At 47.4% G+C, this 27,483-nt stretch overlaps 1 protein-coding gene across 3 annotated transcripts in view; it reads left to right on the top strand.

Annotated features, from left to right (window-relative positions):
- Window positions 1–27,483, top strand: part of STK32B (serine/threonine kinase 32B) — a 274,593-nt gene that overhangs the window by 162,760 nt on the left and 84,350 nt on the right. For all 3 annotated transcript variants that reach the window (XM_066387652.1, XM_066387650.1, XM_066387651.1), the window contains one exon: window positions 26,622–26,795. In XM_066387652.1, coding sequence (XP_066243749.1) covers window positions 26,622–26,795 — 174 coding nt within the window. The remainder of the gene's footprint in view (window positions 1–26,621; window positions 26,796–27,483) is intronic.

Raw genomic sequence — 27,483 nt, 5'->3', positions numbered from 1 at the left:
TACCCGGGTAACCCACACTCTCATCCAGATACTTTTGTCACCCCCAGATTTCCTTTTACTCACCTTCCCTGTCAACGCACATCACCACCATCCGGAAGCCGCTGTTCTTACCGCTATCACCATCGACTGGTTTTGCCTTTCCCAGAATTTCCTATGAATGGGAGGATGGTGCCTGACATCTCTCGAACAGCACGATGTCTTGAGATTCAAGCTTATCATTGTGGAGAGCAGTAGCTCATCCCTTCTTATTACTCTGCAGTGTTCTGATGAAAATAACACACTTGATAGACATTTGCAATTTGGGGCTATGATGACTAAGGCTGTTGTGAGCATTCTTGCATCAGTTGTGTGTGTGTGTGTGAGAGAGAGAGAGAGAGAACATCTGCTTTCATTTCTACTGGGTAAACACTTAGGAGTTAAATTGCTGGGTCGTGAGCTAAGTGTCTATTTAACTTCATAAGGAACTGGCAAAGAATTTTCCAAAGTGAGAATAAAATTTGTCACTCTTTGTGGCAAATTATGAGTTGTTGTTGCTTCACGCTCTTATCAACATTTGGCAGTGTCAGTTTTCTTAAGCGTGTTCATTGTAGTCAGTGTGTATTGGTATTTCTTTGTGGTTTTAATTTTCTTTTTCTCTGATGACTAATGGTGCTGAGAACTTCATTTACTATTAGCATTCATTTATCTTTCTTTGTGCATTACCTTATAAGCCTTTTGCCTATTTTTAAAATTGGATTGTTTGTTTTTTTAACATGGTGGCGTTATGGAAGCAGTAGATGAATGGATAAAGAAGATGTGGTATATATATATGTATATATACAACAGAATACTACCCAGCGATAAAAAAAGAATGAAATAGTAACATTTGGAACAGCATGGGTGGACCTGGAGAGCATTATGCTAAGGGAAATAAGCCAGTCAGAGAAAGACAAGTACTGAATGATGTTATTTATATGTGGAATCTAATGAAAAAAACAAACAAACTAATAAACAAAATAAAAACAGACTCATAGATACAAAGGTCAGGCTGACAGCTGTCAGAGGGGCTGGGGGCTGGGGGGCTGGGGGAAAATGGTGCAAGGATGAAGCAAAGAGAAAAAGACACAACACTGTGAGGATTGCAGGAGGGAAAGGGGGTGGGGGAGGTGGGGGAGGGTAGAGGGGGACAGATGGTGGTGGAGGGACTTGACTTGGGGTGGTGAACACACCGTACGATATACAGATGCTGCATTGTAGAATTGTGCACCTGTAGTCTATCTACCTTTATTAACTAAGGTCACCCCCCAAAATTCAGTAAAAATTCTAAGAATAATAAAAAATAAAATTGTGGAGTTGTAAGAATCCTTTTCGAATTTTGGGTGAAAATTCTTTGTCAGTTATAATTTTGTGAATATTTCACCCCAGTCTGTGGCTTGCTTTTCGTTTTCTTTATGGAATCTTAGTAAGATTTCAGTTTGGATGAACTGTAAGCGATCCATCTTTCTTCTCTTCATGTTCATTGCTTCCTATCCCCTGTCTAAGAATGTTTACTTACCCCAGATGACAAAGAGGGCTTTTTGTGTTTCTTTTTTCCTGGAAAATATATTCAGTGTAAGGTTTTTTTTACCCGCCGAGAAGGAAGGAACGGGGCTAGAGCCACAAAGTGTGGAATAGCAGACGGCTTTATTGAGTACAGAGCGCACACCCCGCCCGGCAAGGTTCCCTGGCCCCGAGGAAAGAAACATGGAGGCTAGGGAAGTTGCAAAAATTAAACTGCGTGGCAGATATTTAAAGGGTCCCTCTAGGGAAGTGGAGCTACTATGACGTGGTAAAATTTCACTGGCTGGCAGACGATCGCTTCTTTCCAAATGGTTCCTGGGAAGCTTCCTTTGGCGGGCTTGATTGTGGGCAGTCCTAGCCAAAGTGGGCGGGTCTGAGTTACCCACATGACCATGCCTCTATCCACCGACCTCACATTCAGCTTGTAGATCTGCTCTCTGTCTCCAGTTGTCGTTTGTGGATGGTGGGAGGCAGTGAATTTTCAGCTCCTGTGAATAGCCAGTTGTTCCCGTCCTAAATGGTAGAAAAACTTTCCCCCGTCCATGACCTGTTCTGGTTTTTCTGTTAGAATCTCGGAAATGGTGCTCCACGTCCCTCTCGGAATGAGGCCGCTTGAGAGGTGAGAAGGCTTGGGTGTTGGTACAACGCCTGAGCTGAGTGAGGGCTTCACCTCAGAAAGGGGTCCTCCTTTGGTTCTTGTAACCTGCTGTGTGCCCGGCCTTCTGCCGGTCCGGACTCTAATGGTCATAGACACACCGCGCAGGTCCCGGCCATCAGAGCAGAGTGCCTCAGCGCTGATTGGGATGGCGGGGTCCGAGTTGTGGGGGCAGGCGTTGGCGTGTTGGCTGAACACACCCTGAATCACACCACGAGCACCCAGAGATCCTTCTTGACGATTTCGAATTGAGGCGCTCTTCCTTTGAGTTGTTGCATTTATATTAATGAAAAATGAAACGCAGAAACAAACCTTTCTGCAATCTTGTAACCCCAATGTGACTCTTCATGTTTTCCCCGGGGGCTATTTCAGTCCTTGTCCGTACTGACCTACTTTTATGTACTGTGATTGTTGTAGACTTTGCTGTTTTTGTCCTCTTGATTTCCCACTCGATGTTATTTCCCGAGTGTCTTCCCTAGAATGACACAGTGTTGGTTTTAGTAGCAGTATAATGTTCCATCGTAGGGATATACCGACCTGTACTTACTCATTCTCTTATACTTAGATAACGGGCTCAGGGCCGCTATTTGGGAATATACAAAATGATGAGCATCTTTGTAAATAGACATTTTCCGTTATTTTGATTTCGTTCTTTAAGATACATTTCTAGCTCTTGTATTACTGCGTGGACGGGGACAGGGATAAGTGGGTGGGTAGTTCTTAGTCTGCAGATATACATGTGGTCTCCTGATAGTACGTACGCATCAAGTAGGCTTAGGATTTAAGTGAATTTTGTTAAGAATTTTTCTAATTAGCAAACATCAGTAATAACAAAAGCCTCAGCAACATTTGCAGGCAATTTATTATGTTTGGATTCTGACAAAACCCACTCAGAGCTGGCTTACAATCCATCCCGGGTGGCATTAACTTCCTGAGATAATGCGGTTATGGAGCTCCCTCTGCAAACTCAGCACATAATGCGGGGTTAACATAACAGTTGCCTCCGGGGCTGCTCGGAAGCCTCCGGGGGGAAGGCGAGGGTAAAAGGGTTAGGTCTGGTTTCAAAGAAGACCTTAATTAATGATCTGGAAGATCTCCAGGCAGCTGGTTAATTAAATTCACAGATGGGACTCAGTTGGGAGGCAGTATGAACTCCGGGAAGGGGGAAAGAAGTTGAAGAACCCTTGCGATCGTCAGGGAACGCGGAGGGGAAGTAGAAATCTGCAGTCGTCCGAATCGGAATAACCTGGTCCCGTGTTCATCCATCCGGTGTTGTGCCTCGATCACAGCTCTCTCTTCACGTCGTCTGCTTCAAGGAGCCTGGAGTTTGGCATGGCAGCCTGGGCAGGGGCCGCTTCCCTCCATCTTTGCAACCAGCAGCAATTCCTCTTGACCGCTCTCCGAGGTGCAGGGTCTTGTCTGCACGCTGGGAAGAATGCCTGTCCTGACGTTGCAAAGTGAAATAAGAGGAGAAGTGTGAAAATGCTTGGCTAATGGTAAAGTTAACCAAGAGCAGTTACGTGCAGTTTCTTTTCAGCCTTCACAGCATCTCTTGCATGAGCTTTGATCATATACTTTTAAATATGTTTTTTTCCCACTGCCGAGCAGGTTAAATAATTGCCGTGCCCAGGGCTACCCATCTCATGCATGCATCCAAGCTTCTTGGGTTCTGAGGGACGGAGATGGGACCCAGGAGATGCCGGGGTCCAGCCCTGGGGGGGATCCAGGGGTCCCACAGGAGGAGATGGCATCGGCGAAATCGAGTGAGAGAGCCGAATTCTTTTCTTTCTCTTTATTCTCTGGTTAGCATTTACTGCCAGGCATCTCTGCCAATGGCTGGTCTAACATTACTTTTTTTTTTTTTATCTTATTTATTGATTTTTTTAGAGAGAGAGGAGTGAGAGAGAGAGAGAGACAGAGAGAGAGAGAGAGAAGGGGGAGGAGCAGGAAGCATCAACTCCCATATGTGCCTTGACCAGGCAAGCCCAAGGTTTGGAACCAGCGACCTCAGTGTTCCAGGTCGACGCTTTATCCCACTGCGCCACCACAGGTCAGGCCGGTCTAACATTACTTTTTATGCACACACACTAAGTTACAATCACATGGTATTTTGAATACATCATTGTTTTAGTTTCACAATGGTTACATATTTCTAGATAACAGTTAATTCATATCTATAAGCTACAAGTCAGGTGGTAAGTTATTCAAAGTACAGTTATACAATAACTTGAATAGTAATAACAATATCGGTACAAACTTCTAAAAGATTAGTACTAATTAATAACTCTATTTTACTGTTGTTGTGAGTCAAGGGCGCAGAAAGAGATAGCAGACGAAATCATCAAGGACTAGCAAAGAACCACCGCTTGCTCAGGCAAATAGCCTTGAGTTCATGTAGTGTCCTAATTCTTTTCTCACAAGACTATAAAAGGCTTGCTATTTAAGAAACTGACATAGTATTAAGAGTAATTTTTACTTAAAGATACATAGAGTGCACCTGCAAGATAGCTAGTAGCAACATAATATCAGAAGGCATTAGTTGCTATTGCTGCTATGAATCCCACCACATTCCTCTCCTTATTCTTGGAAAATACAAAAATCTCATGAGAATGTTTTACTGAGAAAAGCCCAGCAACTGCCTTCAGTGACAAAACAAGTCTTTTAACAAAACATTCTTTACTAGCCAGCTGCACTCCTATCCAAGGCCACGCAACAGGCCACTCCACTACACTTTACCTAAGATTCTAATGTCTAGTTAAACTTTATTCATTTACTATATTCATACACTAGTTAAGTTCTAACTTTATTCTTTCTAACATGATTAATAAGAAGAAATTCTACTACAAACTTAACCCTTTATGAGGGATATCATGGCCAGCCTCTTATGTTTATGAGCCCAGTTCAAGGGGCTTACAGGCTTTTCTGTGGAACTTACACCCTCTGTCTCATTTCCAAAGAAATTACTACACATCTACAGGGAAAGCACAGTACTATTATCCCTGTGCCATAAATAATAGCACACACCCAGAAAAGGGGGGATATAAGGCCAGATTAATTCAAAAGATTAAAGGGGGAAGTATCGTTGTGCCTTTCCTTTGCGGTGACTTTGTCAACCCGCAGCTGTTGGTCTTCACTGCGGTGACTCTATCTTCTTTTGCTGTGACTTTGTCAACCAGCAGTTGTGGATCTTCTCCTGCTGTGACCTAGTTAGCCAGCATTAGTGGATCGGCTCCCGACAAGGAGAGAGGTCCTTAAACCAGGAAACCAGGACGGCATGCAGTGCTGGGATGGAGGGCTGGACACTGAAGACCTGTGCTGTCTGGGGAAAAAAAGCAAACCACGTTTTCAATCATTTCATTGAGGCTGGGAGCGAGGAAGATCTGAGTGATGCCCAGTGAGCCCTGGGCGCCCATGGGAAAGCGTCTGCAGTGGCCAAGCGGGCAGGTCCAGTGCCATTGACTCTGGGAAGGGGGAAAGAAGTTGAAGAACCCTTGCGATCGTCAGGGAACGATCTCTCAAATTCAGTTCAGCCCTTTGTTTGTTTGTTTGTTTATTTATTTATTTATTAAAGCAAGAGAGATAGGGACAGAGAGAGACAGAGAAAGGGATAGAGAGGGATGGACAGGCAGGAAGGAAGAGAGATGAGAAGCATCAATTCTTCATTGCTGCTCCTTAGTTGGTCATTGATTGCTTTCTTATATGTGCCTTGACCAGGGGGCTACAGCAGAGTAAGTGACCCCTTGCTCAAGCCAGCGACTTTGGTCTTCAAGCCAGTGACCTTTGGGTGTAAGCCAGTGACCTTTGGGCTCAAGCCAGCAACCATGGCCTCATGTCTATGATCCCACGCTCAAGCTAGCGACCCCATACTCAAGCTGATGAACCCGCGCTCAAGCCAGATGGACCCGTGCTCAAGCCGGCGACCTAAGGGTTTTGAACCTGGGTCCTCTGCATCCCAGTTCAATGCTCTATCCACTGTGCCACTGCCTGGTCAGGCTACTATACATTTTTGATACGTAGGTAATTCTACAGTTATTAAATTCATGAAAAATTTTAAAAATCTACTCTGTATCAGCAATTAGGCTAAGGACTTCTGCTTCTGGCCACAGTAGAATAAGAGAGACCAGATTTTTCCCTCCTTTCTGAAACAACAAAAGAGGAAATTATATTTATGAAGCATACTAGTTCATGAATGGTTAATGTGATTGTATTCTGTATGTTCAAAACATTAAGTGGAAATATGAAGATATGAAAAAAAACCCTAAATCAAACTTCTGGAGATGAAGACTACAATGTTTGTGTTGAAAACACACTGGGTAGGATTAATAGCAGATCAGACATGGCAGGAAAAAAGGTTAGTGACCCAGAAGACGTGGCGATAGACTGAGTACTCCCCAGTTCATTGCACTTACCCTGATATGAAAACCAGACAAAGACATTACATGAAAAGAAAACATTAACAAAGAAACATTATTAAAAAAAAGAAGAAGAAAGCTTCAGACCAAGGTTCCCTCGGGGACATAAATGTAAAAATTCTCCATAAAATTTTAGAAAATCAAATCCAACAATATATAATACCACCATTCCCAAGTGGTATTTACCTCAGGAATTGAAGCTTAGTTTTACATTTTAAAAGAGTGTGATGCACATTATAAACAAACTAGGAAAGGAAACACCTAGCAGCATCTTCACAGATGCCAAAGCAGCATCTGACAAAACCTGAGAACTATAGATCGCATCATATTTAACGGAGAACGATTGAATGAGTTCCCCTAAGATTTGGAACGAGACAAGAATAGCCACTCGCACTACTTCCATTAAAAGTGACAATGGAGGTTTTAGCCGGTGGTTTTAGGCAAGAAAAAGAAATAAAAAGTGTTCAGATTGGAAAGGACAAATAGAACTCTCCTTAGTTGCAAATAACAATATTATGTTGTTGACATAGCAAATCTAACAGAATCTACCAAAAACAAAAACCTAGAACTAATCATGGAGCTTAGCAGGGTTAGATCAATACATAGAAATCAATTGTATTGCTCTATGGTAGCGATAAATAATGAGAAACTGAGCTTTGAAAATACCATTTAAAGGAACAGTAAGAATATGAACTACTCTGCTATGAATCTGAATAAACTCATAAAAGACCTATACACTGGAGGCCACAAAACATTGCTCAGAAAAGAGAGCGAAGATGTCAATAAATGGAGGGAAATGCTGTGCTCGTCGATCTTAAGAGTCAGTATTGCTAAGGTGTCAGTTTTCCCTCAAATTGATCTGCAGATCGAACACACTCTCCGTCAAAATCTCAGCAAGCTCTTACGTAGGTATTGACAAATGGGTTCTAAAAATATGTGGAAATGCAAAGCTCTCAAAATAGTAAAAAATAACTTTAAAAATTGAGAACATCATTATAAAACTAATACCACTTGGATTTCAAGACTTATTATAAACATACGGTAATCAAGACAGTGTCATAGAGGCATCAAGATAGACAAATGGATCACTGAGACAGAATAGAGAACCCAACAAGAAAAACAGACCCACGAATATGGGTGTCCATTGATTTGGACGAAGCTCCTACGTCATGGAACTGGCCTTCTAATGGTGGTGGTGGGCGGGGGGGGGGGGTGGAGGGGACAGACAATATTCAGCTAAAACAAATACACCAGCTATATAATATTAATGGTGCTGTAAGTTCAAGTTAGTCACTTACCTATTTTTTTATGTTCTTTTTTTTTTAAATCACCAAGACGTAGAATGAGTGAATGGATTCTATTCCGATTTGTCAGTTCATATTTTATGGTCAATAACTGTTTTCCGGTCATGATGTCTAGATCTGCTGTTTTCATTTTATTCAGAACTGCCAGGAGTCCATTTTGATGCAGATAGATATCGTCTTACCTCCGAGGGTGCCTGGGCACTGGGCCGCCCAGCCTGCGGGTGAGAATGAGGAGCACTGCCCAGAGGAGGTGCGCTCTCCGCCGGGGTTGACCCCCTCGCCATCCCTCTGCAGCCCCACGAGCCCTCTGCTTGCTAATCTCTCTCCCTCCTGTGGACGTCCGTTCTGATGTTGTCTTGGAGACTGCCCTCAATGCATCCCCATCAGTTTTTGCAGCCACTGGTGCAGAGTGGGTGCGTGGGAAATATGGGAAGGATGGGAGGAGGAATGAATGAGGCTTCAGGGCCGAGGGGAAGAGGCTCTGGGGGTGTCCCCCGCGGGAAGAACCACCTCGTGTGAGCGGCTCCCGTTGAGTGCAGCCGGGGCTCCTGTCCCGGGTGTGGGCGGGAGGAGGCTGGGCTGGGAGAAAAGACAGGACCCACATTCCGGGGGTCGGAGAGCCTCCTGAAGGGTTTAGAACAGGACCGGCACCGCGGCCAAGCACCGGGCGGCCCAGCTGTCCCGGAAGCACCGGCACGCCGCGTCTGACACCTGCTGCAGGTGTCCCCAGAGCCTCTCTCTGCACCCGAGACAGAGTGAGACCACGGAGGGCCCACATTTTAAAAGACATTTTTAAAAATCATTTTACAAAGTATTGATGCCTTTTTAAAAATATGACACGACCTTTTTTTTTTTTTTTTTTTCAGAGACAGAGAGAGAGATAGGGACAGACAGGAACCGAGAGATGAGAAGCATCAATCATTAGTTTTTTGTTGTGCGTTGCAATACCTTAGTTGTTCATTGATTGCTTTCTCATATGTGCCTTGACCGCAGGCCTTCAGCAGACCGAGTAACCCCTTGCTCGAGCCAGCGACCTTGGGTCCAAGCTGGTGAGCCTTGCTCAAACCAGATGAGCCCGCGCTCAAGCTGGTGAGCTCGGAGTCTCGAACCTGGGTCCTCGGCATCCCAGTCCGACGCTCTATCCACTGCACCACCACCTGGTCAGGCGACACAACCTTCTTAAAACGCACTCTCTTCTTGGAGGAGGGCTGCGAGGAGCCCTCTCCTACCCCGCCATCCCCTCCACAGAGACATTCCGCTGCGGGTGCCTCCCTGGCGCTGCCGTGTGCACACAGAGAACGTGGTGTGTCCGGAGTCTCCGGTGTCAGATCCTGACGGGACTCCCTGAGGGTGGTTCCATGTCATGTCACAACTTCCTCGCCGAGAAGAAAAACCGAAGGACTTACATCACAGCTGGGTTCTTTCTCGTCCATGTATTACGTTTAAGGGAATTGGTGATAGCATCTATTTTTTCGAACTGCCTTTCTGCGTGTTTCTCTTATGCACTTCTGTTATTTTTACAATAGTTTCATACAGAGAAGGCAAGTGCAGCTCCTGACCGGAAGCACTTGCCCAGAGAGGCGCGGCTGGCGGATGGGAGTTTTCCAGTTTCTCATTAATTGACTCGTAGGAGAGGACACTCTATAAATACTTGTTTAATCGCAATCATTTGGACTCATTGCCATCGGGGAGGAGGACCAGGATTCGGTTCTGGCGTGGATCACTCCTGATGAGCTTCAAGCTCACAAAACTGGTTCCCTCCAACTCTAAATCCTTGTCATACACGTGGGCCGTGCGAGTGCCCACAGGTCTGCTTGTTTCCAGGATGGTGTAACCGTTACACTGTAACGGGCACGTTCAGCTTTGCACTGTAGGACGATTGTTGCGGACACAGAGCACAAAGACAGTGCACGGTCTAGGTTGACCCCAGTCAGTTCATTCGTATTTTAAATATAGTTCATGTAAAAGATTATACTAGTTATATCAGTTTCAGGTATGTATACAGTATAGTGATTGGACACGTGATCACCCCACATGTTCTAGTCACTGTCTGTCACGGAGCAAACTTATCCCAGTATGATCGACAATATTCCCGTTCACTTTTCTCACCCGGCCCTCCGCCCTCTCCTCTCTGGTATCTGTTTCCATGAGTCTGTTTTTGTTTTGTTTGTTTTGCATTTTTAGATTCTATATATAAGTGAAGTCATACAGTATTTGCCTTTGCCTGACTTATTTCACTTAGCATAATACCCTCTGGGCTCACCCATGTTGTCCTAAATGGTGATAGACTATTCTTTTTTATTGCTGTGTAATATCCCATTATATCTATATCTGTCTATACGTATATATCTATATCATCTATATCTAGACAGATCATAGATAGATGATAGATAGATAGATAGATAGAGATGTGTGTAGCCACATTTTCACTCATTCATCTATTGTTAGACACCTAGGTTGTTTGCATATCTTGGCTATTGTGAATAATGATACATTGGACATAGGGGTGCATATATCTTTTCAACTTAGTGTTTTTATTTTATTTTTTTTGATAAATACCCAGGAGTGGACTCGCTGGGCCGTTAGGACATTATAACCGGACAGTAGCCATTTCAGTGGGTGCCAGGGGACTGGCTAAAACAGACACTGTGCAGTTGAAGCTGATTCTCGGCTTGCTCATGTGAGTACCTACAGCCTCAGTGTCTCTCCGTTGGTAACGTGGGTGAGCGCCTGTTCACCGGGCTACCTGGCTGCGGTGTGAAAATGAATGGGAGGTGTTCTAGCCTGTCGCTCGGCAGATACTCATTAGTCATGTATCCGATGAATTAATGAGTGAGTGACCAACAGACCATTTTTAGTGCTCGATGTGATGCTGTCCTGCGTATCCACCATCCTGTCCATCAGCAAAGGAGACAAAGACATCTCTGATGGGCTCTGGAGAGAAAAACAATATTTCATGTGTAAATATGAAACCCCAAGTGTATACCTTACAGGTACTGGGGCTTGAATATGATTACCTATATTGTTATAGAGGAGTACTACTTATAACGAAGAGAAAAACATCATCATATTTTAAAGATAAAGTAACGCATTAGATATCTGCATAATTGCATTAAATCTATTTAAAAAAAAAGAAGACAAGGATAAATAAGGCCCAATGGCAAACGAATCTGAATCAGTACCAGCTTCAGCCATTATTATGGGCTTAATTGCATCCCTTCAAAATTCACATGTTGATGCCCTAAGCCCCAGAACCTCAGAATGTGTCTATGTCTGGAGAGAAACTCTCTAAAGAAACTATTAAGGTTGAACTAGATCACGGTGGGGCCCCAATCCCACTGATTAGTGTCCTTCTCAGAAGAGATTAGGACACAGGCACACATTAGAGGGACGACCACGTGACGACAACAGAGAGAAGACGGCCACGTACAAGTCGAGGGGAGAGACCTCAGGAGAAACCAGTCCTGGTGACACCTTGATCTCAGACCTGTAGCCTCCAGAATTGTGGGAAAATACATTTCTGTTGTTTAAGGCCCCCGGTCTGTGGTTCTTTGTTAGGGTGGCCCTGGCAAACCAATATACTCACAGTCAAAGAAATACAAATTTAAGTTACATTGAGAACCATTCCACACTCATAATGGTAGTATGCTAAACGTTGTTGCACGTATTCTGCTTTTGTGGTAACAGTTTCCTTAAGATATAAATCCAGCCTGACCAGGCAGTGGCGCAGTGGATAGAGCCTCAGACTGGGATGCAGAAGGACTCAGGTTCGAGACCCCGAGTTGGCCAGCTTGAGCGCAGGCTCATCTGGTTTGAGCAAAAGCTCACCGGATTGGACCCAAGGTCACTGGCTCGAGCAAGGGGTTACTCGGTCTGCTGAAGGCCCGTGGTCAAGAAACATATGAGAAAGCAATCAATGAACAACTAAGGTGTCACAACGCACAACGAAAAACTAATGATTGATGCTTCTCATTTCTCCACTCCTGTCTGTCTGTCCCTGTCTATCCCTCTCTCTGACTCTCTCTCTGTCTCTGTTAAAATAAATAAATAAATAAAAACCATGATCTTAAAAAAAAAAAAAAGATATAAATCCACAAACTGTACAGTTCACCTTTGAAAAGGCACAATGCAGGCCTGACCTGTGGTGGCGCAGTGGATCAAGCAATGACCTGGAACCCGGAGGTTGCCGGTTCAAAACCCTGGGCTTGCCTGGCCAAGGCACATATGGGAGTTTATGCCTCCTGCTCCTCCCCCTTTCTCTCTCTTTGTCTTCTCTAAAATGAATAAATAAAATAATAATAATAATAAAAGAAAAGGTACAATGCAGTGGGTTTTTTTAATTTTTTTTATTTTAATGGAGTGACATTAATCAATCAGGGTACATAGGTTCAGTGAAAACATCTCCAGGTTATTTTGACATTTGATTATGTTGCATACCCATTTTGAAAGTTATTGCCCATAGGTGTTACATTTTCCATTCTTTTTTTTTTTCCTATGAGTGTTACATTTCAAAAAACTTAACTCAATTTTTTTTCTCTCTCTCTTTTTGTTTCTTCTTTCCTCTTTCACTTTTTCTCTCATTCAGATCTCACCCACAAACAAATTATTTTATTCTGGATTTAAATTTTTTCTTTGTGGCATTTTGTGTGCTTTTTACTTTGCTTTTTTAGTATATTCTCAGATTTGGATAACCGTCCACACTGTCTAAATTTTAGAACATTTTTCATCACCCCTAAAGAAATCCCATACCCATTAGAAAATACTCCTTATTCCCTGGGCCTCTCTCCATAGAAATGACTCATCTTCTCTTTGTCTCTGTGGACCTGCCTAGTTCCATGAAAATGGAATCAAGCCGTAGGGACCTTTTGTGACTAATGTCATGTAGTGTATGCTTTCAACATCCCCCGCGGATTGTTAACATTTTGTCCCATTTTCTTCTGATTCTCTTTGTGTGTTTTTTGAGAACCAAAGCTCTTCACTTGAACTATGTCCTATTTATCACTGCATACTTCTGATTCATGTTTTTAATATCCTGTTTGGAAGTCTTTATCCCAAAGTCACAAAGATCGCCTCTTATGTTTACTTTATCTTTCTGAAGTTTCATTTCTTGCATTACATTTATATTGTAGATTGACATCTGCAGTCCATCTGAAATTGGTATTTGTGTATAATGAACAGCATATGTCAGAATTCATTTTTCCCCATTTGGATATAGAATTTATGCAGAACTATTTACTGAAAAGACCTTTCACATGCCACTGGTTATAATGTCCCTCCCTCTTTACTTTATTTATTTATTTTTTACAGAGATAGAGAGAGAGTCAGAGAGAGGGATAGATAGGGACAGACAGACAGGAACGGAGAAAGATGAGAAGCATGAATCATCAGTTTTTTGTTGCGACACCTTAGTTGTTCATTGATTGCTTTTTCTTATGTGCCTTGACCGTGGGCCTTCAGCAGACTGAGTAACCCCTTGCTCAAGCCAGCGACCTTGGGTCCAAGCTGGTGAGCTTTGCTCAAACCAGATGAGCTCGTGCTCAAGCTGGCGACCTCGGGGTCTCGAACTTAGGTCCTCCGCATCCCAGTTCAACACTCTATCCACTGCGCCACCACCTGGTCAGGCCCTCCTTCTTTTCTTTAAAAAAAAAAATACATGTATTGCTTTAAGTAAGCTAAACTCTCCTGACCACTGGGTAACTCAGTGGGTTAGAGCATAGTCCCAGTACGCCAAGGTTGCCGGTTCAATCCCCAGTCAGGACACATACCAGAATCAACCAAGGAATGCATAAATAAGTGGGACAACAAATTGATGTTTCTCTCTCTCTAAAATCAATCAATTATAAAAAATTAAAGTATGTATAAGTAGCTAAACTCTATAGGTGCCTCAGTTTGCTCCTTAGTAAAATAGGTATAATTGTTATTCTTCTGGAGTTAGTATAAGGAAAATGCAAGAAAAGATGTGGTACCTGTTAATCATTTAGTATGTTTAACCTTTAGATTCAGTCATTTAGTCACTTGTTCCTGTAATCAGCATGCCCCAAGGCCTCCTGTGTGCTGCCACGGTGCCAGGAATCTCATTCACTTAGGTAACCCCACAGAGACAGGAATGCAATTTCTGTTGGGGTTTTTTTTTTGTTGTTTTTTTTATTTATTTTTGTGGCAGAGACTGGGAGAGTCAGAGAGAGGGACAGACAGAGACAGACAGACAGGAAGTGAGAAAGATGAGAAACATCAATTCTTCATTGCGGTTTCTTAGTTGTTCATTGATTGATTTCTCATACATGCCTTGACGGGGGGCAGGGGCTACAGCAGACCGAGTGACCCCTTGCTCAAGCCAGCGACCCTGGGCTCAAGCTGGTGAGCCTTGCTCAAACCAGATGAGCCCGCACTCAAGTTGGAGACCTTGGGGTCTCGAACCTAGGTCCTCCACATCCCAGTCTGACACCCCATCCACTGCTCTACCGTCTGGTCAGGCCAATTTCTATTTTTTACTTATATATCCAAAACACCTAGCCCAGTGTCTGGCATATAGTTGGTGCCCAACGTGTATTTGTGTAGGAAATGATCTGGTACATATGCACACAAGGGCAGTGGATAGAGAGCCTCATTGCAGCATCATTCATAACAAGGAAAAAGTAAAAACCACTGTGCTGAGACTCAGTAGGAGATAGGTAAATGACTGGTATGTTTATCTATGGTAATACTAGATAGGATAATACATTTAGAATTATTCAATTAATAATGAATTTTAAACCAAACATCAGAGCTTCAAAATACATGAAACAAAAATTAATAGCACTGACAGGAGAAATATAAAAATCCTCAATTATAGTTGGGGACTTCAAAACCTACTTTTAGCCGCTGATAGAACTTCTAGACAGAAAGTCAGCAAATAAAAAAGAACTGAAGAGTACCATCAACTAACATTGCTTAATTGGCAATTACAGAACATTTCACCAAATAACAACAAAATATAAACTTTTACAAGTGTCTGTGGATACCAGTTCTTGAGTCATAAACTAAACCTCAGCAAATGTGATAGAGTATGTGCTCTGACCAGAATGAGACCAAATTAGAAATCAATAACAGAAAGACAATAGGAAAATCACCATATACTTGGAAATTAAAAACAAACTTCTAACAATCCATAGATCAAAGAAGAAATCTCAAAATATATTTTTAAAAATGCATATGAGTGAGTGAAAATGAAAACACAATATATCAAAATTTGTGGGATGCAGTTAAAGTAGTGATAAGAGGAAAATTTATAGCACTAAAAATGCCTATATTAGAAAAGAGGAAAGGTCTCAAAATAATAATCTAGTTTTGATGTATAAAATCTAAGAAAACAAAGAGCAAAACAAACCCAAAGCAAGCAGAAAGAGATAAATACTAAAGAATACAGTAAATGAAATGGAAAATAGGTGAGCAATAGAAAATCAATGAAACAATAAGCAAGTTCTTTAAAAAAATTTAAGATCAATAAACCTCTCTTAAGGCTGACAAATACAAACTGAGAGAGGATACGAACCATAAACATCAGGAATGAAACAGTGGCTATCACTACATATTCTATAGCCCCCAAAAGATAATAATGGAAGGATATGAACAATACTCATAATAAATTTGACAGCTTAGAAGAAACAAACCATTTTCTTCACCCCACAAACTCTGAAATTCAACCAAGAAAAAAATGAACCTACATAGTCCTATAACTGTTAAGTACCTTAAATTCATAACGTAAAGTCTCCTGGAATGAAATTCTATGCCCAGATGGTTTCCTGGAGATCTTTATCTCGTATTTAAAGGTTGTCTGTCCTGCCTTGCCCTTTGCTCGCTTTGCATGGTGAGGGAGGTCGGAGCTATCTACCGTTCCACGCTTGGTGTGTGCAAGCAAGGAGTACCTTCGTCCCTTCTTTATTTCAGTATTTTTCTTCTCTATCTCTTCCATCAGACTTACACTGTCAGCCACTGAAAAACCTTTAGAAGCATGCAGGACATAGATTAAATGAAATCATTTGACCAGAGCAGTGTTCTGCATTTATACAGATAGATGGTACTTCGTAGTCTGCAAAACCCTGCTGTGTAGTGGCTGGTGGGGAACTTGGACCTGCAGCTTGCCTTTGCACCACCTAAGATTTCTCCTTCTCCAAACTGCTGTGACCTGGGGAGCTGATGGCATTTGAGAGTCTCACCTTGCTGTTGTATGGCCTGCTAGAGGCAGATGGAAGCTACCCAGCAACACTTGACTTCCTAGGAAGGAGTCAGGGACTGAACCAGCCTGGTGTGGAGAGCGGTGAGGGCCATGCTGTTAGAATGGACTAAGGACTCGGTAACTCAAGTCAAATTAAAAAGAAAGAAAAGCCCTGGCCGGTTGGCTCAGCGGTAGAGCGTCGGCCTAGCGTGCGGAGGACCCGGGTTCGATTCCCGGCCAGGGCACACAGGAGAAGCGCCCATTTGCTTCTCCACCCCTCCGCCGCGCTTTCCTCTCTGTCTCTCTCTTCCCCTCCCGCAGCCGAGGCTCCATTGGAGCAAAGATGGCCCGGGCGCTGGGGATGGCTCTGTGGCCTCTGCCCCAGGCGCTAGAGTGGCTCTGGTCGCAATATGGCGACGCCCAGGATGGGCAGAGCATCACCCCCCGGTGGGCAGAGCGTCGCCCCCTGGTGGGCGTGCCGGGTGGATCCCGGTCGGGCGCATGCGGGAGTCTGTCTGGCTGTCTCTCCCTGTTTCCAGCTTCAGAAAAATGGAAAAAAAAAAAAAATTAAAAAAAAAAAGAAAGAAAAGCTTGCATTGTGAATGTTATTAAAGATTCATATGCATCAAGCAGAATTCAGGTTTGAGAAGCTCCTTGTTGTTTGTACACTCCGAGCTGACGGAAGGGCCAGCCTGCTATTACCGGGTGTCCGCAGCCTGCGAGGGTATTTTTAGCTCCTCTCCTGCGGACGCTGCATCTCTGAGAATTGCTCACCTTGGGAGTGAGCATGGTGGGCGAGCCCTCCTCCCTGTCCTCTCCCGTCGGAGACCTGATTGGACTGGACGTGGTCTGAGGTGATGCCTGCTCCTCCTTGTCTCCGTGGGTGCCACGCAGTCAGGACACAGGAGATGATTGTCAGAGACACATGGAATGTCCTGGCCTCTGGGCCCTCCAGATCGAGTATCCCGTGGAGTCCTCTCTGGGCATTTGGCTCCTTTTGCCTCAGGATGAAAAATGCTCCTGTCTGAAATAGTCAAGTGGCATAGTGATGCGGGAAGACTAAGGGGGGGTTAGGGTTTCCTGGAGACGTTTCTCCCCGCCTCCCCGCCTCCCCGCCTCCCTGCCTCCCCGCCATGCCTGCTCCCATCAGTGACACACAGGAACGTCTCCTGGGGCCAGTTGCTGGGCCAGGTCAGATGACATGGAGGGGGAGCTTGGCGCGGTGTTCTCACTCAGGTTTCCTCCCGCTGTGCACACCACCCACTCAAGTGTGCTCGTGTGTATTCCCATGCGTGGTTCACACGGCTGGTCTTCGGTTGCAAGCCTCCCCAGGCGGGGGATGACAGAAGGCAGGACATGCTATTGAAGGAAGGAATCTGACCCCGTGACCTGGACAAGACCCCCTCTCTTGGCCTCAGTTTCCTCCCCTGGAAATATAAGGGTGAGAATGCCCACTTTCCATGGTTTAAGCAGGCTAAGCGTTGAGGAGGCTCAGAGGGCCTGTGAATAGCACTGCTCTCTCCTCCCTGGGTTTGGAACCAACCGAGAGGCAGACACGGGCGTCGGACGGATGGCGGTGGAAACATCAGCTTTGTGGCTGACGCAGTTGATTGGAACCCGTGGCTTTAAGTCTGCCTCCATAGGGCTTCCTAACCTGTCAGCTCAGAAATGGAATCACCCCAAGGACATGGGGGACACCCGGCTGCACGCCCCACCTCCGCCGGCCAAGCCCCTGACCATGGCAGGGAACAGACTAAAATGCCAGCCTGTTGTGGGCACAGCTAGAAGCAGGCAGGGAGCCCGGAAGGGGCTGAGCTGAGCACAGTCGCAGCTCCTTCTGTATATCGGATGGGTCATTTCTGCTCCCTGGAGGGAGGGAGGCTGAGGAGGGAGACCAGGAGAGTCATTCTCAGGCTGGTGGGAGATCCTGGCCCCTGTGCCACTGGCCAGAGGCAAAGGAGGCTCCCCTAAGCAGTGACGAGAGCAGCACGCAGAGCCCAGTACCCACACAGAGCTGTCCTTCTCCGTCAGCCCCCCATCCCCACCTTTCGTCCTGGGCTGCCTCTTCCTCCAGCCCCTCTGCGGTGGGCATAATTGTCAGACTGACGTGCCGCACAGCATACGGGTACTTTGGGGGGGGGTGGCCCATTTGTTCTTGAGAGTAGATGATGCTCCTGCCAGTGTGCTGGGGACAAAGTGAAACAAGCGAGGAACAAGCCCCGTGCACTGGCTGGTGGGGAGAAAAGACCAAAAGAGTGAGGTCCCGTCGCCCTGAGTGGAGTGCCGCAGAGGCTCAAGCTTGGGTTCTAGGTCCTGGAGGTGGACGGCCCTGGGTCCGCTCCCAGCTCTGCCGTTCCCTGGGCGGCGTCACTGGCAAGATCGAGTACACCACCTCAGAGTCTTAGTCTCCACCTCTGCCGAAGGCAGCTCATCGTAACACCTACCGCAAAGGGCTTGGGGGAGCCTGAAACAGGTTACTGTAAGGAGAGCACGCAGAACAGAGCCTGTCACGTGGAGTCAGACACCGTACCGGTGTCACCTATTTTTATCACAAGGTACGAGAGAGCACTAAGAGGTCTGTCTTACAGGGTGCGGGTGGGCTTCTCAAGGAGGAAGCATTGAGCTGAGCGGGTTTCTCAGCCCTGGCACTGTGGCCCCGGGGGCCTGGTGACTCTTTGCGGCAGGGACTGTCCTGTGCGTTGTGGGGTGTTTAGCGGCATCCCTGACTTCTACTCACTAGCTCTCACTCATGATACCAAAAATGTCTCCAGACGTTGTCCCATGTCTCTGGGTGGTCACGTTGCCCCTGGTTGGGAACCACTGCTCTTCACTGAGAGGCGAGTGATGGCCAGGAGCAGAGAGGTGGGGACAGGGATGCCGTGAGTGGAATGAGTGGTGAGAGAGGTCACCTTGAGTCTCCTTAAAGAGGAGGGGTCCATGGGCCAACAACAACAACAGGAAATGGGTGCCTAGTGATGGGTCAGCCGGGGGATGCGCCGTGATGGGTCAGCCGGGGGACCTGTCATGGCACATCGCCTGTAGTGCAGCCCCCCCTTATGGTGGCCCCACACTTGGGTAAACTATCTAGGGCAGTGGTCCCCAACCCTTTTTGGGCCACGGACCAGTTTAATGTCAGAAAATATTTTCACGGACCGGCCTTTAGGGTGGGACGGATAAATGTATCATATGACTGAGACAAGCGTCAAGAGTGAGTCTTAGCCTGACCTCTGGTGGCGCAGTGGATAAAGCGTCGACCTGGAAATGCTAAGGTCGCCGGTTCGAAATCCTGGGCTTGCCTGGTCAAGGCACATAGGGGAGTTGATGCTTCTAGCTCCTCCCCCCTTCTCTCTGTCTCTCTCTCCTCTCTCTCCCTCTCTGTCTCTCTCCCTCTCTCTCTCTCTTCTCTAAAAATGAATAAAAATGAAAAAAAAAAGAGTGAGTCTTAGACGGATGTAACAGAGGGAATCTGGTCATTTAAAAAAATAAAACATTGTTCAGACTTAAATATAAATAAAACAGAAATAATGTAAGTTATTTATTCTTTCTCTGCAGACTGGTACCAAATGGCCTACGGACTGGTACCGGTCCGCGGCCCAGGGTTTGGGGACTGCTGATCTAGGGTGACTTCTCCCACTGACTCCCAGCGTCTGGCGCAGGGTCAGAGCCCGGGGAGAGCCTGGTGCGTATTCGCTGGTGTGCGCAGGAGTCCTGAGAACATTCACGGTGTTCTCTACACTGGTCCTTGCCCAAGCAGCCCACTGGCGAGCCCTGCGCCTAGGCCACTGGGCTTCTGCCCCGTGCATCCCTGCCCCTGGGGACTTGGGCCTTGATGCCTTCGGCTCACCTTGAAGAACATCACATGGAAAAAAGAAAAGTCCCTGTTAAACGTGTGCCTCTCTCTAGAGCCCCGGTTCTCAACCTGTGGGTCGTGACCCCAGCGGGGTCGCCTAAAGCCTTCGGAAAATACATAATGCATATCGGGTATTTACATTCCGAATCATAACTGTTGCAAAATTACAGTTATGAAGTAGCCACCAAAATTATTTTTTGGTTTGGGGTCACCGCAACATGAGGAACTGTATTGCAGGGTCACGGCATTAGAAAGGTTGAGAACCAGTGCTCTAGAGCCGTCTGATGTAGGTCGTGGTCCCCACGTTCCAGAATGCCGTCTTCCTGAGAATCCAGGCGAGAGCTTCCCCCCTGGCTCCCCTGTCAGGAATAATCATTTTCTCTCCTGAACAGTCGATTATTTTCTTTTCCACACTGACTCTGAATCATGAGGCCACTCGTGTCTCTCACGTCGCCGTGCTGGCTGGGAAGGGTTAGGGATGCGTCCGGGGCCTGCTTCAGGCACGAGGGCCAGACCTTTGGGCGTGACGTGGGCCGGTTTCGCCTGCATCCATTTCCTGGGGTGCTTTTGATATTTTTTTTAGGGCTGATCTACAGCTAACCTATTTTTAATTTTATTGCATTATATGTATTTATTTCATTATATGTATTTTGCCGGTCCCTTTTAATTTTTTTTTATGGAACAATATGGTAAATTAGTAAGTTTAAAGAAAACACAACAACAACAGACATGGGGCTCTGTTTCCGCACCGGGGCTGGGATCGAGGGCTTCCCAGCGCTTGACCTCTGGCCTTCCAGGTGAGCCTGATTACCTGGACAGCTCCGCCGCCCTGCGCCTGCGCTCTGCTCCACAGAGGGCAGGTCCCCGGTCCGTGCCTCTTGTCATGTCCATGACAGTGTATGTGCAGCGTGAGAACTTCATTACAATTCCAGCCCGAGAGGCAGCAGAGGAGACGAGGACACGAAGAACGTAGAACAGGCAGAACTTCAGAGAGAGAAACGAAAGGTCGGTCTCTGTTCTCTGATGACGACATCCTGCGAGTCTCAGGGGAACGCAGAGTCCGTGGTCCAGGATTTAAAAAACACACACCCAAAACCAAAAACGTGAATCTGCAGCGAGAAAGAGCCGCCGTACCCCGAGCTGGTGCTCGAATTAATTGTCCTCCTTGCGTTTTGGATTTCCTCTTTACAATTCATTCTGGTCTGCGAGTCTCCCGACAATTCACGCTGCTCCTCCAGAGCGTTCAGACGGAATACGGGATGAGATGCCCCCTTGGGCCGGGTGGCTGTGACCCGAGGGGGCGGCACGCACCGGGTGTTCATGTGACGTTGCCACAGACCCTCCGCTGTGAGAATACAAACGGAGCATCTGCAGGAGGCACAAGGTCACCGAATCCTGTCATTCTGTTGAGCACCTCAATCCTTCTCTCCAGGAGCAAATACATGTATCATTTCAGACTCTTGTAGTTCCAAGTGATGGTAGCTTCCGTCAAAAAAAGCGCAGCCGTGGCCGTCACTGTGAGTATGAAATGTGAATATGAGGGAGGGGCCCCTCTTCTGCCTAGGCTGCCGCCAGCCCCCCACCCCCGGCAGGCCTCGCTGTGGTTAGCCCTCGGTCCTGCCGGCTTGGGGCAGCGCCACCCTACAGGTGGGTCCTCTCCCCACTCTGGGCGACAGGACCCAGACCGCCTGTCAGTCCCAGCTCCTAGCCTAGCAAACCCAGAAGAGGAGGTTTGCTTCCAGCGCGCCCGCACGGATCCCAGGGCGCACCCGAGGGTCGGACGAACCGGCACTGGCGGCCAGAGGCGGCGTGTAGACCCCCTGAGCCCCGACCGCGGCCATGCGTCTGCTCAGCTCTTTGTTGAGAGGCTGGAGCGGGGCTCCCGGGACGGCTCCGTCAGGAACTCCACAACGAGGGGGGTGCGGCCCAGGTGAACCAGGAGGAGGGCACGGAGGGCACGCGAGGTCAGACTTTCTGCAAGCACGTGCTGCCTCTCCCGAACTCTTCTCGCACAGAGACAAACCCTACTGCCTCCAGCGAGGCTGGCTTCCTCTTGATACCAAGACTGGGTCAGGCAGTGGGCCAAGGGTGGATAAGACAGTATACAACATGAGCTGCAAAAAAACCCTAAAGGAGACATTGGCAACCGGCATCCGATGAAAGATACATACAAAGATATACACACGCACACACGTGTACATATATGTGAGTGTGTCTTTGTAGATAAGGTAGAGTTTTAGTCTAGAAATGCAAAGACAGTTTAATGTTAAAAAATAAACAAAACAGAACACCTCAGCACAGACTCCTGATAAAAACTCTCAGCGGCGGAGAAAGCAACTTTCTTAACTGGATAAATGAATTCACCAAATGTCTGCAGTAAGCAAATTATTTAACGGTGAAATGCTTGGCTGGAGTTCCAGAGCGAGATAGAAATGTCCACCGCCATCCCTCATGATCGATGTTTCGCCGGAGGCCCCGGAGAGCGCAGTGCAACCAACAAGGAGACAAGACGTGTAAGGATTGGAAGAATATAACTGTGGCAGGGGTTTTTTTTTGTATGTATCAAAGGGTTACAATCACCTTGATTGTATGAGCAAGTCCAGGGCACCCGTGGAAAAGGTATTAGAATAACTCAGAGGCCAGTCAGCTTTCTAGATTCAAGATAAATGTACAATTCTGGAAGGCATTCCTAGCAGAGACCAGTTAACAAACCTTATTTTAAAAGATTATGTTCACCACAGCCATAAAATACATTAAAAATACTGGGATAAGAGTACATATATGCGGCCCTGACCTGGTGGCACAGTGGATAAAGTGTCCTCCCAGTGTACTGAGGTTGTAGGTTCGATCCCCGGTCAGGGCATGTGCAAGAAGCAATCAGTGAGAGCACAACCAAATGGAACAATGAGTTGATGTTTCTCCCAACCCCCAAATCAATGGGGGAAAAAATTTGAACACATATATGCCAGATCTTTATTTTATTTTTTAAAATTATTTATTTATTTATTCACTTTTTTAGAGAGGAGAGGGAGAGACAGAGAGAGAAAGAGGAGAGACAGAGAGAGAGAAGATGGAGAGGAGCTGGAAGCATCAACTCCCATATGTGCCTTGACCAGGCAAGCCCAGGGTTTCGAACCGGTGACCTCAGCATTTCCAGGTCGACGCTTTATCCACTGCGCCACCACGGGTCAGGCTATGCCAGATCTTTTTTTTTTTTTTTTTTTTTTTTTTTTTTTTTTTTTTTTTCTTCTTCATTTTTCTCAAGCTGGAAACGGGGAGAGACAGTCAGACAGACTCCCGCATGCGCCCGACCGGGATCCACCCGGCACGCCCACCAGGGGCGACGCTCTGCCCACCAGGGGGCGATGCTCTGCCCATCCTGGGCGTCGCCATATTGCGACCAGAGCCACTCTAGCGCCTGAGGCAGAGGCCACAGAGCCATCCCCAGCGCCCGGGCCATCTTTGCTCCAATGGAGCCTTGGCTGCGGGAGGGGAAGAGAGAGACAGAGAGGAAAGCGCGGCGGAGGGGTGGAGAAGCAAATGGGCGCTTCTCCTGTGTGCCCTGGCCGGGAATCGAACCCGGGTCCTCCGCACGCTAGGCCGACGCTCTACCGCTGAGCCAACCGGCCAGGGCCTATGCCAGATCTTTAAACAGACAATTATACAACTTGACTGGCAGATGTAGAAGACGGCCAAAATAAATGCTCCGTGTTCGTGGAAAGGTCCAGTGCTGTAAAACTGTTAATTCTCTTTTCATTTGTGAATTCGACCTAACTCCAGCAAATGTCTGAGAAGGGTTTCTCAAGGAGCTGGATACATTTATTCTGAACTTTGCAGGAAGAGGAAAACGAACCAGCACGAACGGCCCCGGCCGTGCTGAAAGGTAAGACGGAAGAGTGCTCTTGAGGTCCACGTTCAATTAGCTGCTCCAGGATCGAGGGTCAAGAGCTTCTTTGATTCTCTGTCTGTCCACATGGCCCAGATACTTAACCAATGGGCCAGCCGGGAACAGCAGTGTCCAGCTACGGCCAGTGCCTCCGACCTGCAAGCCCGCCTTGCAGGGGGTCCCAGGGCAATCTTTGTTGTTGTTTTTAACCATGTCGTTGACATCCAGCGACTCCCGTGATGCATCTAATGAGGCAGCGATCACGAGCCAGTCGGAGCTTCCACTTGTCCTGCAACAGATATAGAGGCCAGCTGGGGCCCCTCAGACAGACCCGAACCACCCTGCAAACCCCTGGACCCTCTTGTGCCAGCCTGAGCTGGCAGCCGCTCTGCCAGCCCTGAAGTGAGGCTGGAACCAGAGGTAAGAAGCTGGCTGGTCTGTCACCACCCTCTGATCGTCAGTGTCTGAGATGCTGGGAATAGGGGCCTGGGAGGCGCCATGACCCTGCAGGATCCTGGACTCCTGGAACGAGAGGGTTCATGCTGTCCCTGTGTCAGAGTCACGGCCAGCCCCACTGTACCCCCCATGTGCAGAGACATCTGCGCCCACCTCACCAGCTGGAGAGCGAAGCCCCTCCCTGCTCACGCCGCACTGCACCCCGTAGAGCCTCCCGGAGTGCCTGTCGCCCTGCGCCCTGCACGGCCGGCGCTGTGGACCTGGCCCTCCTCTCACAGGGGACCACGTGCTCCTTCAGGGGGAAGACGGTTTGTCCTGGACACAGTGTGTCCCCAGCACACAGCCCAGCGCCCGTCACAGGGCAGCTGCTCCGTGAACATCTGATGAAGGAATGGTCTGGTGGCACCATACCTCACCCTGCTCCTCCCGGCCAGGACCCTGCACAAGTGTGAAGAGCGGGTGAGACATACAAGACCCGCAATGCCTGGGCCACCATTTCCCGTCTCCGGATCTCAGTCTCTGTGATATGGGGCTGGTGGGACCCGGTGACTTGTAAGGTTTTTTTGTTTTTCCCAGCCCTGCAATTCCCCATTCTGTAAACACCTGGCCGTCACCCCTGTGGTCAAATCAAGCATCAGTTCCCTCCACAGGCTGCACGCCCAGGTTACAGAAAGACTGTGTGTGCGTCTCAGCCTGTCCTTGCAAGAATGCTGGGGAGAGCTGGGTTCCTGTCCCCAGGTTCTCGTCGGCTCACTGGCTTTCTTCTTCCTGTTGGGCCTCAGTTTCCCCTTCTGTCGAATGAGGAGGATGGCCTGGCTGACCCAGCTCTAATATCCGAGGCTCTGATGCACAGGTGTAAGCTTCTGTCGTTCTGGGACTCTATTTCACGGTGTCATTGCATCCCACGATTCTCTGTGGGACTTGGCACCATTTTATGACATTGGGATTCTATTTTATATATAATTGCTTAATGCCATTCTCAGAATCTGTAGATGGGCTCTTCAGTCCTTAAACAGCCTGCGTGTACTTTTTTTTCCCCAACACCATATGGGATTCTATGAGCTAGAAAATAGTTGATTAAACTTTCAACCCTCTTCAAAGAACAAAAGGAGTTTGATCCCCAAATCTGGCATATTTAAACGGTAGCTGTGTCTAGAGTTGGATTATATCCTCATGAAAATGGGGCTTAACAATTTCCACGGGTTTTTGTTCAGAGGTAGGCCACTGTTTTGGAATCTGATTACAAACACTGACAGATGGAAATCCACACTTCTTGAAACAATGAATCTGGCAGAGTTATACACAAATACCCAGACCATGCTATTCAGTTTAAAATACATATGTATTTCAATAGTAATGTGAGAAAAAATGGGGCTGGGTGGCATTTGATAAAGTATTGCCAGGATTTTTCTAGATTCTAAATATGTCAAGAGTAGCTTTTTAAAAATTTATTTAGACAATTAATTTTAACAGGGTGACATTGATTAATTAGGGTACATAGATTCAGAGAAAACATCTCCAGGTCATTTTGACATTTGATTATGTTATATAACCATCACCCAAAGTCAAATTGTCTTTCATCACCTTCTATTTAGATTTCTTTAGTGTGTGTGTGTGTGTGTGTGTGTGTGTGTGTGTGTGGTTTTTTTTAATGAATTCGGTACTGTGTCAGTTTCTTATTGCTCTGGGCGGGGGAACCTTGAAACTTAATGAGTGGCTTAGAGCACAACCATTTTGTCATCTCGGGTTCTGTGAGTTGACAGGGCTCCGCTGGACAGCTCTGCTCCCGGTGACATCAGCAGGGGCTGCCGAGGGGACATCCAAATGCCCGAGGGACTCACTCCCGTGGCCGCCAGTTGGTGCTGCCTGCCCCTGGCTGCTCCTCTGAGGCTGGTGACCCTCTCGTGGCTTCTCCCTGGGGCTTGGGCTCTGGCCGGTTTCCCAGAGGCAGGAAGTCAAAACGGCAGGTTCCCTGAGGTCTGGCCTTGGACTTGCCCAGGCATCACCGGATCCAAGGGTCGCTGACACCAGCTCCGCGTGGGCAGCGGCTTGTGTGTGGGGAACGAGTGAGGAATTTGGGGGGAGGGGGGGGCGACTGCAAGTGCTGAAGACATTGAAGTCAGGCATCCACTAAAAACAAAGTAACGTGGTAAAAATGCATTTATCTGCCAGAACCCGGGGACAGTGTTGTGTCCGTTGTGCACTGCGACTGAGGCCACGTCAGTGCCCCCCTCTCTAAGCCTCAGTGTGTGCATCTGTAAAATGGGGGGCGTCGGAGTTCTGTCCAGCACCGTCCCTAATGTTCTCGGTCCCTCTGTGTTCCAGGTACTCCTTCCAGGACGAGGAGGACATGTTCATGGTGGTGGACCTGCTGCTGGGCGGGGACCTGCGCTACCACCTGCAGCAGAACGTGCACTTCACGGAGGGCGCCGTGAAGCTGTACGTCTGCGAGCTGGCCCTGGCCCTCGACTACCTGCAGAGGTGCCACATCATCCACAGGTAAGCAGCCGGGGACGGCGCCGCGGGGACAGCGCCGCGGGAGGGCTGTGCTGGCTGGGGGCGTCTCCTCACTGCCGTTCACTGGAAGCCCCAGCGCACGGAGCAGCAAGCGGACCGGGCTCTGCTTGGTCCTCGCTGTGCAGCCTCCTCAGAGGTCCACTGCCCGTGCCGGACCTCCCCTGGTTCCCGCTGCTTAGAGGCCTGGCCGGTGGTTGGCCTCTGCTTCTCTATCCCGGTGACTTTGGGAGGCTGGCACGTCCTGTCCCTCCTGTGTCCGGTCAGAAGGGTCACGTCCTGTTAGGTGGGGGCGTGCAGGATTCTGCTCTGTCCCTTTCCATACTTTGGAAGTGAGGCTGTGCATCACGGATGATTTCTTCCCTTTGGGAAGCTCAGGGCTGGCTCTGGGCTTGGACTCTAAGCTCTGAGTTCCCTCCCACTGCCCCCCCCCGCCCACATGGGGGGGGGCGGGGGGGGACGGATGGACGTGACTCCAGTATGTCCACCCACGGTCGTGCGCTAGCTGAGCTTCCAACGTCCACGATTTTGGAAGGTTCCAGACTGACAAGGACGTAGGACTTCTAGGTAAAGACTATAGATGAAGCACACACATCTACATTTGCCTTTTTCTAAAACCCCAACAAACTAGTAAACCCCAATAACATGAAAAAATGATAAATTCACAAGCATG

Source organism: Saccopteryx leptura, chromosome 5 (assembly GCF_036850995.1).
Source record: "Saccopteryx leptura isolate mSacLep1 chromosome 5, mSacLep1_pri_phased_curated, whole genome shotgun sequence".
NCBI lineage: Eukaryota > Metazoa > Chordata > Mammalia > Chiroptera > Emballonuridae > Saccopteryx > Saccopteryx leptura.
The sequence above is the reverse complement of the archived record's forward strand: the minus strand, read 5'-3'. Positions and strand labels throughout refer to the sequence as shown.